General features: G+C 54.8%; 1 protein-coding gene across 4 annotated transcripts; it reads right to left on the bottom strand.

The window, feature by feature from the left end:
- Window positions 1–446: 446 nt before the first annotated feature.
- Window positions 447–15,028, bottom strand: MAP3K12 (mitogen-activated protein kinase kinase kinase 12). 4 transcript variants are annotated; one of them, XM_025284252.2, is made up of 15 exons: window positions 14,896–15,023; window positions 14,383–14,444; window positions 6,307–6,788; window positions 5,785–5,968; window positions 5,402–5,593; window positions 4,969–5,127; window positions 4,656–4,814; window positions 3,850–3,958; window positions 3,485–3,594; window positions 3,242–3,358; window positions 2,981–3,118; window positions 2,180–2,804; window positions 1,944–2,014; window positions 1,581–1,854; window positions 447–1,189 (listed from the first exon to the last, which is right to left on the bottom strand). In XM_025284252.2, exons 2-15 carry the CDS (start codon window positions 14,388–14,390, stop codon window positions 1,070–1,072), a joined length of 2,748 nt encoding a protein of 915 aa, XP_025140037.1. In that variant the 5' UTR covers window positions 14,391–14,444; window positions 14,896–15,023; the 3' UTR covers window positions 447–1,069. The 4 variants fall into 4 exon arrangements, with proteins under 4 accessions (XP_025140037.1, XP_006047535.1, XP_006047536.1 ...); XM_006047473.3 differs by lacking the exons at window positions 14,383–14,444; window positions 14,896–15,023 and adding an exon at window positions 6,925–9,554 and having other exon boundaries at window positions 6,307–6,515; window positions 6,615–6,788; XM_006047474.3 differs by lacking the exon at window positions 14,383–14,444 and having other exon boundaries at window positions 14,896–15,028.
- Between the last annotated feature and the right edge of the window lie 727 nt (window positions 15,029–15,755).

The following is a 15,755-nucleotide window of genomic DNA, read 5'->3' on the forward strand; positions in this document are numbered from 1 at the left end:
CCTTGAGCGTGCATTGCAGAGTGATCTTAATAATAGCTATAGCAAGCTGGCTGTGCCCTTGGTCCAAAAGAAGGGGGATTACAGTTTTCTAAGACATGCCTGCAAAATGTAAGCAAGCACTTCCCACTGGAAGGGTGCACACGCATACACACAGAAGCAGCAGAATTTGTCTCACTGGGATTCACCTTCCTGGGAATACCTACACCCTTGTCCAGAAATCACTCTGTTTAATAAGGATGGATATTATCTAAGGTCTGTCCTAGTACAATCCTTTATAAAGATAGACCTGTTTATGCAGGTTTTAGGTTGGTGCTCTTAAGTGGTTAGCATCACTTAAAGCATGAAAGGAGCAAGTCATTCAGCGTTTTAGGTAATTTCCAAAGCCCACGGCTCCTACTTAACCATGCAAGCTACCCCATTCATTCACCAAGAAAACCCTCAACAGCTGGGCCTGCATGGAGTGGTTATATTTCAAGGTTTTTCACAGGGGTTACAATATGACAGTCCCCACCCCAGTCAGGCACCAAGATAAAAGTAGGGACTTAAAACAATACCCCAGTTCTTCAGCCTGAGCCATCACATGCTTTCACAATCTCCTGGCCTCCCCTAGGCCCTAAGCCAGGGCTTGGGCAGAGAAATGGAGGGACAAAGAAATTACATTGCCACCTGAGAAACCTCAGAGGGGAGGACCCAGCCTTAGCCTCCCTCCTCCCAAGTGCAAAATGTGTAAACAGAGTAAACAGAAAACAAAAAAAAGTGCAGTCTAAATGGCTCCCTTTCCTGCTCCTTAGGGGTTGGGTAGAAAAAGTAAAGGAACATAGGCAAGTTGGGCTTTCATGTTGCCTCACCACTGGTTTAACTCATGGGGGTGAAGCAGGAAGGGGCCAGTTTGCCCTTAACCATATCTCTAGGGCAGTATTTATCCTTCATTCCCACAGCTGCCAGTGTCCCTAGAGTTTATCAGGTGACTTGGTTAGGGGTCAGTCTCCCTTGAGCCCAACTTAAGGCTGGGACAGCCCTGTCTGTATTGATTATGTGGCGCATATATATTACTTATATAAATCTCTCTCTATGTACAGGGACGAGGGTGGCTCTCGTGGAGGGAGGGAGGCGGGGGCCGCAAGGCTTCACCGCTGTTGGCGTCCAGTTCAGCGCTGTCACAGTCTGAGTCCTCAGAGTTGGGAGGGCCCTGTGAGGCAGAAGACAGTGAGGTGAGACTCGGCGTCTCTTGGCAAATAGATTGCTTCAGAATCCTTCACTGAGATCTTTGTAGTAACAAGTTAGTGATTTTACTGTCTCTAAATTTCAGTGGTTCAGGCCATTCTCCAAGGCACCAGACTGTCAGGATTTCCCCCTGGTTGCAATTTATAGGTAGCATGCAAGCAACCTTACTAAGTACTCTAAACCTCCCAGAGTCGATCAGGTGAATATCTGCTCTTCAGTATGGGAGGGAACAGCTTCAGCTACAGAGTGACAGAGGCTAAGTACCTCTCTCTCTGGCCTGTGCATCTGTCAACCCAGTGGCCCTCAAATGATCAGGCTGTCTCCTCCCTGGTCGGTACCTGGTTGGTGTGACGTACCTGCTCCCCTCTGAGTAGGTCGTGGTGTGGGACGGGCAAGGAGCTGGGTTCTGGGCCAGTAACCACCTCAGAAGCTGGTGGGTCCAGTGGGATTTCTGAGCCCTGCGAGCACATGTCATCAGACCGTTCATCCGGCCGCTCATCTGTGTTGGTACTGCCGACTTCAGGTGTGCCGCTGGGGGAAGGCTCACTAGCTGTGCCCTCCTCCCCATCTGATGGATTCTCTGAGCTGAAGGTAGATAGTGACTGGCGCATTTTCAGGCCCTGAGGCCACCTGTTTGTGGGAACAACCAGGGTCACAGCTTGACTACACCTTGCAGTGGAAAGCGAAGAATGCCATTACCTCCTAATTCCATCACTCACCTCTGGCTTGAGGTCAGTTCCACTTCACTGTCCACCTCTCCTTCCTCTTCCTCTGATGAGATGCCACGTTTCTGCAGGAAAGATGAGTGGACTGGTCAGAGGAGGAAAGAGGTCAAGAACTCAGGATAAGGAAACGGTTATATAAAGTGTTAGAATGGCTTGAGAAAAAGAACGGAAGGTGGGAGCTACACTGGGGAGAAGGGAAGGGGAAGAGGTCAGGCAGCATCGTACTTTACCTGACTTCGGGTGACGGCAGCCCTGTACAGCAGTGCGGCTGGGGTCAAGTGCTGGGACCCAGCCCGGCTTCCTCCCCGTCCCGCCGTCCCTTCCCTTCCAGTTCCCAGCAGCCCTACACTGTCACCAGGTCCTACTGGTGGAGGCGGCTCCCCTTTGGCTCCCCCTGGTGAATCCGGGCTGGTGGAGCCAGGTGCTGAGCCCTCGCTTGGGGGCGTGTCTCCCCGGGCTGGAGGTGGTGAGCCAGGATCCCCAGCTCCCCCCGTAGCCCCCCGGCCCCGGGCTCCCAATGCTGCTGACAGCAGATCTGGCGATGATGAAGACATCTTTCGGAGCAGGAGATCATGGTGGAGCCCGCGGAGGGCTGGAGGGCAGGCTTCCCAGGCTGAGGGTCCCCCGCCTAGCCCCACGGGGCTTCCTGGTCCCCCAGGTTCATGGGGTGGCACGGCTGCACGAAGCCCAGGCAGGTCCCCACAGCTGCCCTTGGCGCTGGCCTTGCGGTGACGAGTCTTGCCACGGCGACTCCGTCCTGGTGAGGGGGGGCCCTTAGCACACCCAGGAAGCCCCACCCCACTCAGGGCTGCATCTAGTTTGGGTAGCAAAGACTCAGTCTTGAGGATATCTGGCCTGGTGGGAGAGGGAAAGTGCAAGTTGGAGATTTAACACATTACTTAGGCAGTAAAAGGTACCTCTCTCCCACCTAAGTATCGTCTATCCTGGCATTCTTGAGCCCTACACCTGTCTCTCCAGCACCCCCTTGCCATTCTGGAACTGTGGCACTTGTCAACTCTGGTTGGTCCTACCTTTTGCTGTGGGGCGACAGTTTCTGTGGGACATTCCTCTTCTTGATTAGTTTCTCCATTGTGTTCCCGTGCAGCAGGCCCCGGGAAGGGTGTGACTTCAGCAGACCTGGACACCGCCGCTCTAAAGCTTGCTCCCTCCTAAAGACAAAACGCCTTAGGCATGTGACCAGGGAGCTGGGCCAAGGCTCAGTAGACTCTGGGAGTCAGGTACAGCTTTAGAAGATGGGAATTGGTGCTTGAGGTGAGGGCGTGTGTGGTTACCTGAGTAGCTCCCGTTCCTTCAGCTCCAGCTGCAACATAAGGGCATTAAGTTCCATGTACAGGTTGTTGGCTCTCTCCAGTTTCCGCTCATAGTGCTCCCTAATGTCCAGGGCATGTCTGAAATGGGTAGAAGTGTTGAGAGGTGAGCTGGCTTCACCTGCTGCCATCATTTATCCCAGTCTCTGGGAACCACTCTACCGGCCCTGCAGTTGGTGAGGTCACCTTGCCAAACACGGCACGCACCTGAGCTCCTCCCTCCTCCGCATCACCAGCTCCTCTTCTAGGCGGTGCAGACAGGTCCCTTCTGACTTAATTTTTTCAAAATGCAGCTTTACCTCTTCACGCCACTCTGCCTGGGGGTGGAGAGACATTTCGCAGTGAGGGACATCCCTTTACCTGTCACACCTGTAGGTGCCTGCGCTGCTGCAGACTGTGGTGTGTGGGAGCAAAAAGGATTGGGGCACGGGATCAACCAAGACAGGTCCCAGCCCTTCAAGAGCTGATCTACCCATCCCCAGCCACCCTTCTTCCCAGCCTCCCCTCAAAGGGTATCATTATCTCTGCAAAGAGAGGGAGCCGGGGCATTCATCTTCCTCTCCACAGCACACCTGGGACTTAAAGTAAGTCTCCTGGGGTGTGGAGAGTACGTCGGCTGAGGCAATGTCCAGATGCAGCAGGATCTGTCGGAATGATGGGCGGTTTCGTGGTTTGCTGTTCCTAGATGGAATAAAGTTTGTGGGGGAGAGAGGCATTTCAGGAAGGAATTAGAGCACCCTTTCCCGAAGTGTGTCCTGGTCCTGGAGAATCCAACCCTAGAATGTTTGCTGTGACAAAAGGATTCCCTGGTCAACTAGCCAGGACATGTTACAAGCTGTCTGTAGTACCTCAAAGTCCTGCAGTAAGGAAACCTATTTAATCCTACCTTGCAACTTGTTTGCCAAAACAAACCTTTTTGAGTAACTCCATTAAAAAAACACTTTGGGAAATGGCTTAGTGAAAAATTAGAAATCTCCCACCTTCCTCCACGGTCTAGGTTCCAAACAAGGATGCAGGGCCCTGGCCTTCCAGGGAGTGTCCTGAGGCAGTCTACTTGAGGTCCAGCCAGCCGTGCTCGGCGGCTGTGCTGGGCCTGCACTGGCGCTTCATAAGCACCCTCTCTATCAGATGCTGCTGTCCCTATTTTGCAGATAAGGAAACAGGTCACACACACCCCTGCAGACTACTGGTCTCCCCAGCTCCTCTCAGTTCTTTATCCTAGCGCCCCTGATCCATACTCTGAATCCTAGGGTCTTGGAGAGCCGTATCTGGGAGCCCGGTTCCCCTTTCCCTGTTGAGGATTCTGGGCCTGGATGCCCGGATCCTGGGTGCTGGCTAACCATCATCCATACTCCCTTGCTTCCCAGGTGGTCCTTACCAGCACTGGCGAAGCAGGATTTTGAAGCCGTCTGGGCAGCTGGAGGGCACAGGTAGATGGAGACTGTTGCTTCCCACACCCCAGATGATGGCTGAGGAATCTACGTCTTTGTAGGGGATCTCACCAGTCAGCAGCTCCCACAGCACCACGCCAAAGGACCTAGGGATGAGAGGGGACAGCACTTTGGAGGAGGCCCTCCTCCAGAGGCCCTGCTCACTGCAGGCTCATCTCACTTGCACTCAGGCCCTGGAACAACCCTCTCCCCACCCACCGCTGGCCACCTGCCACCCTCAGTCCTCAACCTGGCCCTCACCAGATGTCAACCTTCTCAGACACAGGTTCGTTGCGGATCACTTCAGGGGCCATCCAGGCTACTGTCCCTGCAAAGGACATCTTGGTGCTCTTGTCACTCAGCTCCTTGGAAGTGCCAAAATCGGAGATCTTCACCACATCGTCGTAGGTGATTAGCATGCTGGTAAAGAGTGTAGTCAGCTGGGGTCCGCGCCCCTCCACGCGCCTCCTCTAGCTGCAGCAACTCTTACTGTTTGAAGTCGTTTGGGACACCCGGAAATGGAGGGCTTACCACAGCCCTCTCAAGATAGGGCTGTCACTTGGGAAGGGTTTCTGACATGGCCATGTGGACTTTAGGACAGGGTCTGAAAGCAGGGAGATGGCCACACTGCCCTGGGTGGGGACACCTACGGGAGACTGCACAGGCGCGTCTCCCTGCTCGCTCGCTTACTCACTTGGGGGACTTGAGGTCCCGATGGATAATCTTGTGCAGGTGCAGGTAGTTCATGCCGCCGGCGATGCCCATGGACCAGTCAACCAGCAAGGAGGGCGTGACGGGGCGGCCAGCCCGCAGCACCTCGTACAGCTGGCCCTGGGCGCAGAACTCCATGAGGATGCAGTAGCAGGGAGCCTGGGTGCACACACCCCTGGGGGCCGAACACAGTGGGATGAAGGCCTCAGCCATCCCAACAGCCCCGTGATTCACACCTGGTACCCCCTTCCCAACTGTGCCATTTTGATACCCACTTCAGGAAGATCCCTTGCTACCCAAGTAGGTCTCTGCCCTCAGAAGAGTGCGCTGAGGGGAGAGTACCACGGCCCCTGCCCTGGACCTTACTTGAAGGTGATGATGTTTGGGTGCTTCAGCTTTCGCAGGTGCTTGATGTCAGTTTCTTTCAGGTCCCGCACCTTCTTCACAGCCACCTCCTCCCCATGGAAGCGCCCCAGGAAGACGGCGCCCTGGGCCCCTGAGCCCACCCACTGCAGGTCCAGGATTTCCTCAAAGGGGACCTCCCAAAGGTCTGTGGACAGGAGGCACAGTGCCATAGGCTCAGAGAGCCACACTCAGGGCCTTGGGGTGGTCAGGCACAGGGGAAAGCCTGGGGTTGGCTGAAATGACTCAAAGAGGGTGAGGTAGAAAAGCAGCTAAAATAGGCCAAGAAGGTTAGATTTGAGGGGACAGGAGGAAATGAAGAGGTGGCCTAAAATAAAGCTGGGGACTCAGCGGCTGATGGACAAATAAGGGGCGGGGGCTGGGCTCTGGGGGGTGAAAGGGTCATCAGGCGACTTTGGTGCGGCTGTCCAAACACATCTCGGGCTCAGGGAGACGGGAAAGGGCCCCCTTATGGACACAGCCTACCTTCCTGCTGCTGCTTGTGCTCCGTGGAGTAGGCTTTGCCGATCATGGTCCAGACAGGGCGCAGGCAGCCGAAGAGGCCCTCCAGGAAGCCGCTGCCGCTCTGGCACTGGAGCCGTACCTCATCCGCTCGGACCCTGGACGCCCGACTCTCAGGGGACCCAGTGGCTCCCCCTGGGCCCCCTGCATCCTGCTCGTGGAGCTGCAGGACACTGTTGGCAAAAGGCTCAGGGGGCGGCTCTCCACCTGGGGAGGGGCTGGGCCCGCCCCCGCCCTGACCCCCGAGCGGCACTACGTCTCGGAGTACACACTGGGTAGGCGTCAGGTCCTTCTCGGGGGTGCAGTCGGAAGTGTCTGGGTCCAGCTTGCGCATGGATGCCTCGCTTAGGGTGGACACGAAACCCCCAAAGGAAGGGGAGGGTGTGCGGGTCTCATGGAGGCAGGCCATGGCCTCTGGGCCCCAGTGTGGTGGTAAGCGGTGGGCCCTGTGGAAAAAGAGGGAGGAGCTGTCAAAGCCACAGGTGCCCAGCTCAGGTACATAGAGGCAGAGGCACAAGTTGGGGAGCTGGGCACACAAGAACACTCTTAGAAGTAACACGTATTTTAGCTTCAGGTACCCACCTTCCTCCAAGTTTCAGCTGGGACCCATCTTGGGGAACCTGATACACAGGCTTCCTCTCTAGCATCTATTAGTAACATAAGTCTTCCTTCAGTTCGGTTCAGTTCAGTCGCTCAGTCGTGTCCGACTCTTTGCGACCCCATGGATCACAACACGCCAGGCCTCCCTGTCCATCACCAACTCCCGGAGTTTTCCTTACTCAGGTATATAGGCAACATACCTAAGTATCACTCTCAGGCGGATACAGCTAACAGCCCTGCTCAGGTAGATACTGGGGAAGTATATCCCAATCTCAAGTATGGTAACAGACTAGATCCCTTCTCCCTGTAAGAGTGCTGTAATTCACCTCTGGAAAACATGTTTCTTTCACTTGAGGCTCACATGCACACGAGTGTTGTATTAGGGTCTTTCAGATACACAACTTTTACTTTGAGTCTCAATCTTACACATGTTAACAGTAACATGCAGGCCTCCCTCGCACTGAAGCAAAGACAGATGACACTGCTCAGACTCTGCCCTCAGGCACTCTCAATGACATCTCCACCCCTCCTGCGTGCATGTGATACACCGGGGCCTCACACTCATGTACTTGATACGTGATCCTGCTGAGAGTCTTATCCTAAGGCACACTCAAGGCTCACATCTGGGTCTCTCAGGTGCTCACAGCTACACACCTGGGCTGATCCAAGCGACAGCTGATCAGCTCTGTGCCCAGCACAGACACAGAGGGAAAAAGGTAGAACTGTCCAAGGAGGAGGCAGAAGCTGTCAGGGCAGGCTGTGTAGCCAGCTCGCTGGGTCCCCCCTCTCCACCATCCACCCACCTTATCCCTCCCATTAGTCCAGCTGCTCCCTCAGGGCTCACTTAGAGAAGGGCCTATCTCCTTTCCTCTTCATTACTCTGTCTTCTACTACCTAGCTTTCCAATCAGTGGAGATTTGTCCCAATTGATAGCTGACCTCAGCCAAGCTGTATCTGAGCCTTGATTTCTCCAACTGCACAAAAGGACAGACTAGCTATCGTTCAGGCACAGCAGATTTTTCAGCCTGACAGAAGTCATCTCATCTCCCATCTCCCACCACATCTTACTAGTTACCAGATTCTGAGAGGTAGGGATTTCGGAGGCCAAAATGCCTCTCTAACACTACTCAGTATAGTAGGGTCCCTCCTTGACCCCTTGCACCGGAGCTTCTGAGTCACTACTGGAGAGGGGTGGCAGGAATCTACAATAAAAAGGACTCCCTGGGTGGGGATGTATGCACAGAGAGGCCTGGCACCTCTGATGGGCTCAGCTCTTTTAACAATTTCCAGGCCTCTCAAATACCTAAGTGTTTAACAAGCACCTGAGGTGATACTTACGCCTGGCACATCAGTAAAGACCAGAACCAATGCCTTACTAGTTTCTCCTCTATTCCACACTACTGCCTTAATCCAGGCCTCAGTAGCTGTCACGTGACCTAGGACAACTGCCCCTTGAATGGTCTCCAAGTTCTTCCAAGATCCCCCTCCACCCCATTCTCCACCCACCCTTTAGAAGGATCTTTCTAAAGCACAAATTGGCCTTTTGGAGCTCCCCTTTTCTTCAAACCCTCTAGTAGCCCCTCCTTGGTCCTGTAGCCTCACCTCCATGCTCTTGGCCCCTCCCCAGCCTCATCTTCCATTGCTGTTTGTACCCAGGCCCTACTGAACTGAGCCTGTTCCCAAGCTTCATCAGGTGTTTGGGCCAGGGCACCTAATGAGAATGGCTCACACTTATGGAAAGCCGCCGCCTATATTAGCCTCTGTTATAGGTCCATTAGCTTATTTAATCCTAAAATCTCTTAAGTTAGGCGTCTAAGTTACTCTCATTTAACAGAGGTATTACAGGTCTTAAATAACCTGTCCTAAGTACTTCAGCTAGGATGAGGCTCCAGCTCAGTGCCCAGTCGTTCTCAGTCTGGAAGGCGCTTCTCACACACCATCTGTTGTCCTCCAAGTTTCACTTCATCCTGGAAGTGCCCCCCCCCTCCCCATGCTCTGAGTTAATGTCCCGTCTGAGCTGTGCTTCCTGCATGATGGCTCCCATCATCCTGGAGGCACAGTACGGTCGGGCGTCCTTTGAGAGCCTGTACTCCTGAGAGTGACGACGCCACACGGGATCCCAGGGCTTCCAACAGCATCCAGAGCGCATGAAGGTGCCCAGTTAGGTGCAACCACTGTTCTTTGCATCCGAGGATCGTCCTAAGGACCACATGTACTCTACGCAAGCATTAGCTCCCTCACTCCTCAGAACTCTCCAGGGAAGGAGGTATTATTATAGGTCTCTTTACACTCTTGAGAAAACCGAGGCTCAGAAAGATGAAATCCCAGCCTCCGGACCCCCAACATATCCTGCGAGATAACGGGGGCTTCAAGGAGTGAGATGCACATAGTAAGACAAACGACAGGCCAATTCGCTGGAGAACGTCCGCTGGAGGACCCGAGGGCTTTTGCCTGTGCCCCCTCAAGCCGACCGCCCCTTTGGGGCCGCTGAGAACGAAGGCTGGGGCTCCCGGCACTCCGCCCGGGCGGGTCTGCGGGGAGGGCTGGCGGGACCGGGGCGCTCAGACAGCTAGAAGCCAGAGTGAGGGCGGTTCGCAGCGGAGACGAAGGGGTTACGGCCCCAGCGCCCCCTCCCCCTTCCCGACCTCCTTCCTGGCCGTCACGTGGAGCGGAGCTGGGGGCGGGGCGGGGGCCCGGCCGTGAGAGGAGGGGGTCCGGGAGGGGACGCAGCGGGTTGGGGGAAGCGCTGGGCGCTGCGGCGTAACCATGACGACTGGACCCGAGGCGGCGCGTGAAGTCACCGGGACAAGATTAGCCCGGAGTCACGTGAGCGGCGACCGCGGGGGTGGGGCCGCGCCAGGGCCCCGCCCCTGACCTGGGCTGGCCCACGTGCTGGTTGCGGGCTCGCAGGCAGGGACCACTGACCCCAGCCACCCCACCGCGTCTGCGTCCCGTCTTCCCCATGTTCATCCCCGTCCCCGAGTGCAGCGGAGGGAGAGCTGTGGTGAAGAGAGCGGACTTGGGTCGGCATTGGGGGTGCGGTGCCATAGAGAAAGCAGGAAATGGGAAAACTGGGAGACTGGACAGGAGAAAGGGCGAAAGGCAGACCAGAAAAGGAGGGCCTGTCTAGCTGAGAAACAGAAGAGCGTGAAACACTGGGAGAGGCAGTCCTAAGAAGGATGGACTGAAAAACTGATTTGGGAAGCAAAGGACACGGAAAAAGGAGCTGAATGAAAGGGGATTGAAAAACAGGAGATCTGTGCCCTCCCTGATTCCTTTCCTATTTAGAAGCTGAGTTCTGAGTAGGTACAACACCTGGCTTTGTAAAGGAATTTTTCAGCCTTCATCTGGTGTTTGGCAACCAGGAGGCTTAGGCATAGAGAGGGTGACACGATCCATGACACTTGAAGCCAATCTTCCCTCCAGCTGCCCAGGTCTCCCCAGGGGCCCCTCCTGTATCCAGGGCCGGCAGCTGGGGAGCGAGAGAAGCCATTTCACCTGTTTGTCTTTTCGGGCAGCGGAAGAAGCTGAAGAAGTAGTGGATGGGACCAAAGAAAAGGGAGAGAACCCAGCCAGGCTCAACCCACCCTTTCCAGGTTCTCAGGCTAATGACAGCTCTTCCAGATTGACCTGAAGGAGTGAGTGTGGTGTGCACGTGCGTGTGTGTGCTGAGGGGAGTGGAGGTGGCAGAGCTGAGGCCCCAGGGAATTCTAGTGAAGGAGAGATTCCTCTCTCCCCGTGCACACCCTCTCTGTGTCCTTTATCTCTGACCTGCCAGCTGTGTCCCACTGCCCCCCAGCTGGGCCCTGGCGCCGAGGCTTTGGAGGGGGATATCACGGCTAGGAGCCCCTGGCCCAGACACCCGGTCACCCGGGGGGAGGGGAGCTGTCTCCCTGGCCATCAATTATGCAGAGTGTGGGGGAAGGGCTGGGATGTGATGGGAGCGGGTGGACCTGTCAGTCATTCTGTCACCCATGTTTATCAAATGCTCACAGTGCAGAATTCTGCTTCAGATTGGGTATGGGGCAGAGTGGCCCGTAAATTATGCAAAAGAGGCTCTGTGAGCACCCGGGGCGGGGGGGGGGGGGCCAGATCAGTTTCAGGTACCAGATTCTCTGTTTGCTGATGGTACTGTGGGGGCAGGAAGTACCCGCCCCCCCCCCAACCTTGGTTCTCCTGCCTAAAAGGCTGGAGGCCTGTGGCAAGGTAAGCCTTTAAGTCCTTTCTCTCTCCCTCCTGTTTAACAGCAGAATGTCAACGCCAGGCTGCTTGTCTGGCTGTCTTGGGGGTTCAGTTGAGAGGCCAGGCCATCTGTCTAAGTCTTGGGCTCCCATAATGAGCCCTCGCCACTGTCTTGGACTCTGTTTTGCACTCAGGAAAGGGAGGAAGATTCCCCATCTCTCTTGAGTGGGGGTGTAAGGAATGTCTTCCCAGGGAAAGGAGCCCCAAGACATGGGACTGGGAATGATCTCAGTGCAGGATTTGAGATCCTGAGAGAATAAAGGACTCTAACCCCTCCTGGCCAAGGGTCCTGGCCCCAGGGTTATTCTCAGCTGGAAAGAACTGTAGCTTGTCTGTTATGTCCTCCTGAGGGGGGAATGCTTTCCCCTGAGAGCCAGGGTAAAACTGGAGATCACCCCTAACTCCAGGCCCCCAGCCTCACACAGGTCCAGCCCCTAAACCTCTAGCTAGCACCACTTCTTCCAGTAGAGTGGGTACTGAAAGGGCTGGGAGGGGGCAGTACTGCTTAGGAAAAAAGGAACCAGCTTTGGATTTGGAGAGATCAGAACTAGAACCTTGGTTTTGCCACGAATTAGTTTAAGGACCATAATCCCTCTGAGATTCCCACCCCTACCTTATGGGGTAGTGAGGGCTAAGTAAGATGATGTAGGGAATGCCATGAGCACAGTGCCGGGCTCCTGGCTTTGTCTTTCTGGTTGGCTGGACACCAGGTCTTTGTAGATTCTGGAGTCTGGAGAGGCCGTCTCTTCTCTCTGGTCAGAAGGGAGACTTGGGTCTCCAACCTATTTCCCCAGGACACAACTTGTTTTCAGGTCCCAATGGCAGTGGTGTGCTTAGAGGCCCCCCGTCCTTCCTCTGCAAATCCTTATATCCCACCTCCTCTGAACTGAGGGGGAAGGCCTCCTTCTCTGCACCCTGTCGTCACCCCATGGTTCTCGTGGCCCAGGATCACCCCTCAGCCCTACCGTTAAGATGTGAGGGGAAGGGGAGGCAAATAGCAAGGTATGGTGGCTCATAGGGGTCCCTGCTACTCAGGACTTCAGGTGGGCCTGGAAGAAGTTCTGTGTATTTTTAACAAATTGTTCCTGAGCCGGGTGCTATTGAAAAAGATATGGAAGGACAGATACCAATGTATAACCATTGCTAAGTAGATGGAATTGTGGGTATTTTTATTAAGAAATTTAAAAACCTATTTTAAGTTGAAAAAGAAGAAATGAAAATTACAGAATGCCTTTTATTGATTTCTGTCACCCAGCCTTGGACAGTAAGATAGGGAGGGAGCATGGATGACCTGAGAAGCAGAGTGGCCTGGTTGAGGGCCTGTCTCTGCTCTTGACCGCAGTCTCCAGCTGGGTGACCTGGACTACGAGACTTTTTTTTGGCCGCGTGACATGAGGCATGTGGGATCTTAGTTTCCTGACCAGGGATTGAACTTGTGCCTCCTGTATTGGGAGCATGGAGTCTTGACCACTGGACCACCTGCAGAGTCCCTGCCTGAGACTTAACAAACCTCAGTTTCTTCATCTCTAAATGGGGACTCACTAATTCACACGGTGGCAATGCAAGCTATTACGAGGGTGAGAACACAGGCTCTGGGTCAGACACACCTGGATTCAAATCCTAAACTCTTTGGCCACTGATTTTTTGATTTTGAACAGATTACTTAACTTCTTTAAGTTTCAGTTTCCTCATCCCTAAAATAGAGATGATGATCACACTACCTCTCAGTATTGTTATGAGTGGTATTGAGATAATCCAAATAAAGTTTGTGGGCCTGTTACCTGGCATACAGGAAGCTCCCTATAAACATTAGCATATGGAAAGGACCTAAGAAGCAGCAGTAGGTTTTTATAAACAGTGTCCCTTCCCTTCTTTCCCCTGTCTGCCTCCTCATAGCAAGAGGCAGCGGGGAAGGTACAAATGGAGAGAGAGTTGGGTAAACACAGGGGATAGAAAAGGGAGTAAGGAGAGAAGGAACCAGAGAAAGATCCTTAGTCTACTCTGGAGTAAGCGCCCCTGCCTCCTCATCACCTTTCCCCAACACACAGCTGCCCCTAGTTCTTCTGGGAGCAAATGAAGCAGACAGACCAGTGTCTGTGGCCAGCCATCGTGAAGCTCCTGTGTCCCCTGCTGGTGTCATTTCCACACTGTCCTCTGTTCTGCCCCAACAGGGACTCCTGAAAGGGTTGATTCCCTAATCCTTTCTTTCTCCCAGCCCAGCAGGGCAAGGTGGGACTGCCTGTGCTAAGTCACAGGGCGAGTCCATGTAGTGGGTACTAGAATTTAGGGTCCTCTTCCTGGCAAAGCCAGAGTAACACATCATCACCTCTCGGGGAGGAGCCTACAAACAGCAGTTGGATTTTAGACGGGTTCTGACTTCCTTAGCTGGAAGGACACCCAAGAAGTCCTGAGCCACTTTTTTATGTAAACTTCTTGACTCTCCTGCCCGTAACTGGGTTGAATTACAGGGTGGATATTTAGTTGCTTGTTTTCACAAGTGCTGGAGTTAGTGTCTCACACCATTGGTCTTCCCAGCATCCCGTAGTCCCTATAGTGAGTGAGTGGATGGGCTGCCCGGCTGGAGAGGGCAGAATTTTTTTCCACTTTTAAGTGTGAGATAGGACAGAGCAGGCCCTAAAGCTTCAGAGAAACTTCAGTGTCTGGACAGGAAGACCCAGGGCTTTTACTCAAGTCCTTTCCTTCCTGAATCCCTGCTACTTGCCTTCCCTAGGTATGACCCTCTGGCTGAAAAAGCAGAGCTCTCAAAGCCATGGTGTCCATTCTGTGAGCTGGAAGGGAAATGGTGTTTAGAGGGAGGCACTGACTGTGGCTTGAGAGGACCCTGAGTGCAGGAGAGACCTCGTGTGCACCCCTTCCTAAGGCCCTGACCCACTCTCCTCCCAAGACGGAGCTAACGGTGGGACTTTTCCTTCAGTTCTAAGGGACACCCCACTATTTCCTTCCATTGTCATGCACACTCTGACCCCTTAGCCAAGGCCATGGTTAGAGGAGTTTTAACTCTGTGGAAAGGATTCTTGCTTATTTTTAGGCCAAGGAGTTTAAAGAGTGTGTAGGGAAAAGGGAGGAGGTTCATGAAAGGCCTGGGCTGGGGAAATGGGTTAGAGGAGCCAGAGCAGATGGAGAGATGGAGAAGGGAGAAAGCCATATATGGATGGGGGAGGGGAAGATGACCATCACCTGGGCATCCAGGAACAGGTGCTGTCTGCCTATAATCCTCAGGTCCAGCCTGCAAAGTGTGCCTGTGCGCGCAAGGGGTGGGGAGGGGGAGTGAGGGGCCTATGAGGCCTTGTCCTTCCTCTCCTTCCCTGTGGGGCCGAAACTCTTCCTCCTCCTCCTTCCTTTTCCCTCTTCCTGAGGGTGAGTGGGAGGAGAGGAAGATGTTCTCTTGCCCGCTGTCCTTTAAGTCTGTCCCCCAGTCATCCCCCTACCCCCACCCCATACATTCCTTTCCAGCTTTGGAGGCCCTTCGCCTCCAAGCTGGGCCGCGGCGTCCCTCGGCTCGGCTCCCCTCCTTCCCATCCCCACAGGCGGCGGGTCCAGGTCCCCAGTTCCTCCATCCCGTCTCAGCATCCCCGCGCCACCCTCCCCACACCCCGCCACATCTTGCGTCCCGACCCTCCCTGGGACCTGGATCCCAGGACCCAGACCCAACCCTGCCCCCCACCCTCCACAACTCGGCCCGGCTCTCACCTCGGGGGCTCCGCGGCCGCAGCACAAAAGGCGGCGCTGCTGCAGCTCGGCTCCGGATGCTGCTCCCGCCTCCTCCTCCTTCTCCTCCTCCTTCCCGCCTCCCCCCACTGCCCTCGACCGGACCAGGGGCGCCGTCACAGGCGATGCTCGTGAGGTGTCCGGGTGCACGGGTGTGTCAGTTCCAGCTTTCTCCCCCCACTCCCCGACCCCAAACCCAGTCCTCACACGGCTTGAACTCCCGCTCCTTCCGAGGCCCCCGCCCCAGGCCCCCCGGGACGGACACGCCCTGAGCGGGGGATGCTGCGCTGGAGCCACGGCCTCTTAAAGGAGCCCGTTGCTGCCATCCGGCACGCTCCAGGCTAGTCCCTGGCCCGTCTGGTCCTCGCACCTCCCTGCTGGCGGTGACCTGGAGCGATCCCACCCCCGACCTTAAGCCCTATGACCGGTCTTATAAGCTCCCTCCTATACCTTGAAACAGCAACCCCTCAGATGGGAACCCCCTCCTCCGCTCAGCGCTCTTGCATCGCTCCCCCTGTCAAACGATCTTGCCTGTCTTCTTTTCCCTAATTGCCACCACTCCGGGTCCACCAATTGGAATCCACTCAGCTCAACGCCCCGTCCCTTTCCAGTGTTCCTGGATGACCCCTCGTTTTTATTCCAAGATTCCATCGGACCTCTAGCCCCACACGGAGCAAGCCCATCTCGTCTCTGACCCATTCCCAGAAGCCTCATTAGAGTCAGACATTTTTCGTTATTTCTTTCTCTCCAAGGTCACAAAAATTTCCCTACATCTTTCACGCTAGTGGCTGAGACTTTGGCGAGGAGAAAATGGAACTCTGGGACCCAAAAATACGGGTTCT

The sequence above is a fragment of the Bubalus bubalis genome, chromosome 4, assembly GCF_019923935.1.
Source record: "Bubalus bubalis isolate 160015118507 breed Murrah chromosome 4, NDDB_SH_1, whole genome shotgun sequence".
NCBI lineage: Eukaryota > Metazoa > Chordata > Mammalia > Artiodactyla > Bovidae > Bubalus > Bubalus bubalis.

Coding starts and splice junctions, on each gene's coding strand:
- MAP3K12 (XM_006047471.3), bottom strand. CDS start 6,989: ATGCTAGAGAGGAAGCCTGTGTATCAGGTTCCCCAAGATGGGTCCCAG. Junction 5,594..5,784: donor CCAAACATCATCACCTTCAA/GTAAGGTCCAGG, acceptor TTCGGCCCCCAG/GGGTGTGTGCACCCAGGCTC. Junction 3,359..3,484: donor CGGAGGAGGGAGGAGCTCAG/GTGCGTGCCGTG, acceptor TACCCATTTCAG/ACATGCCCTGGACATTAGGG.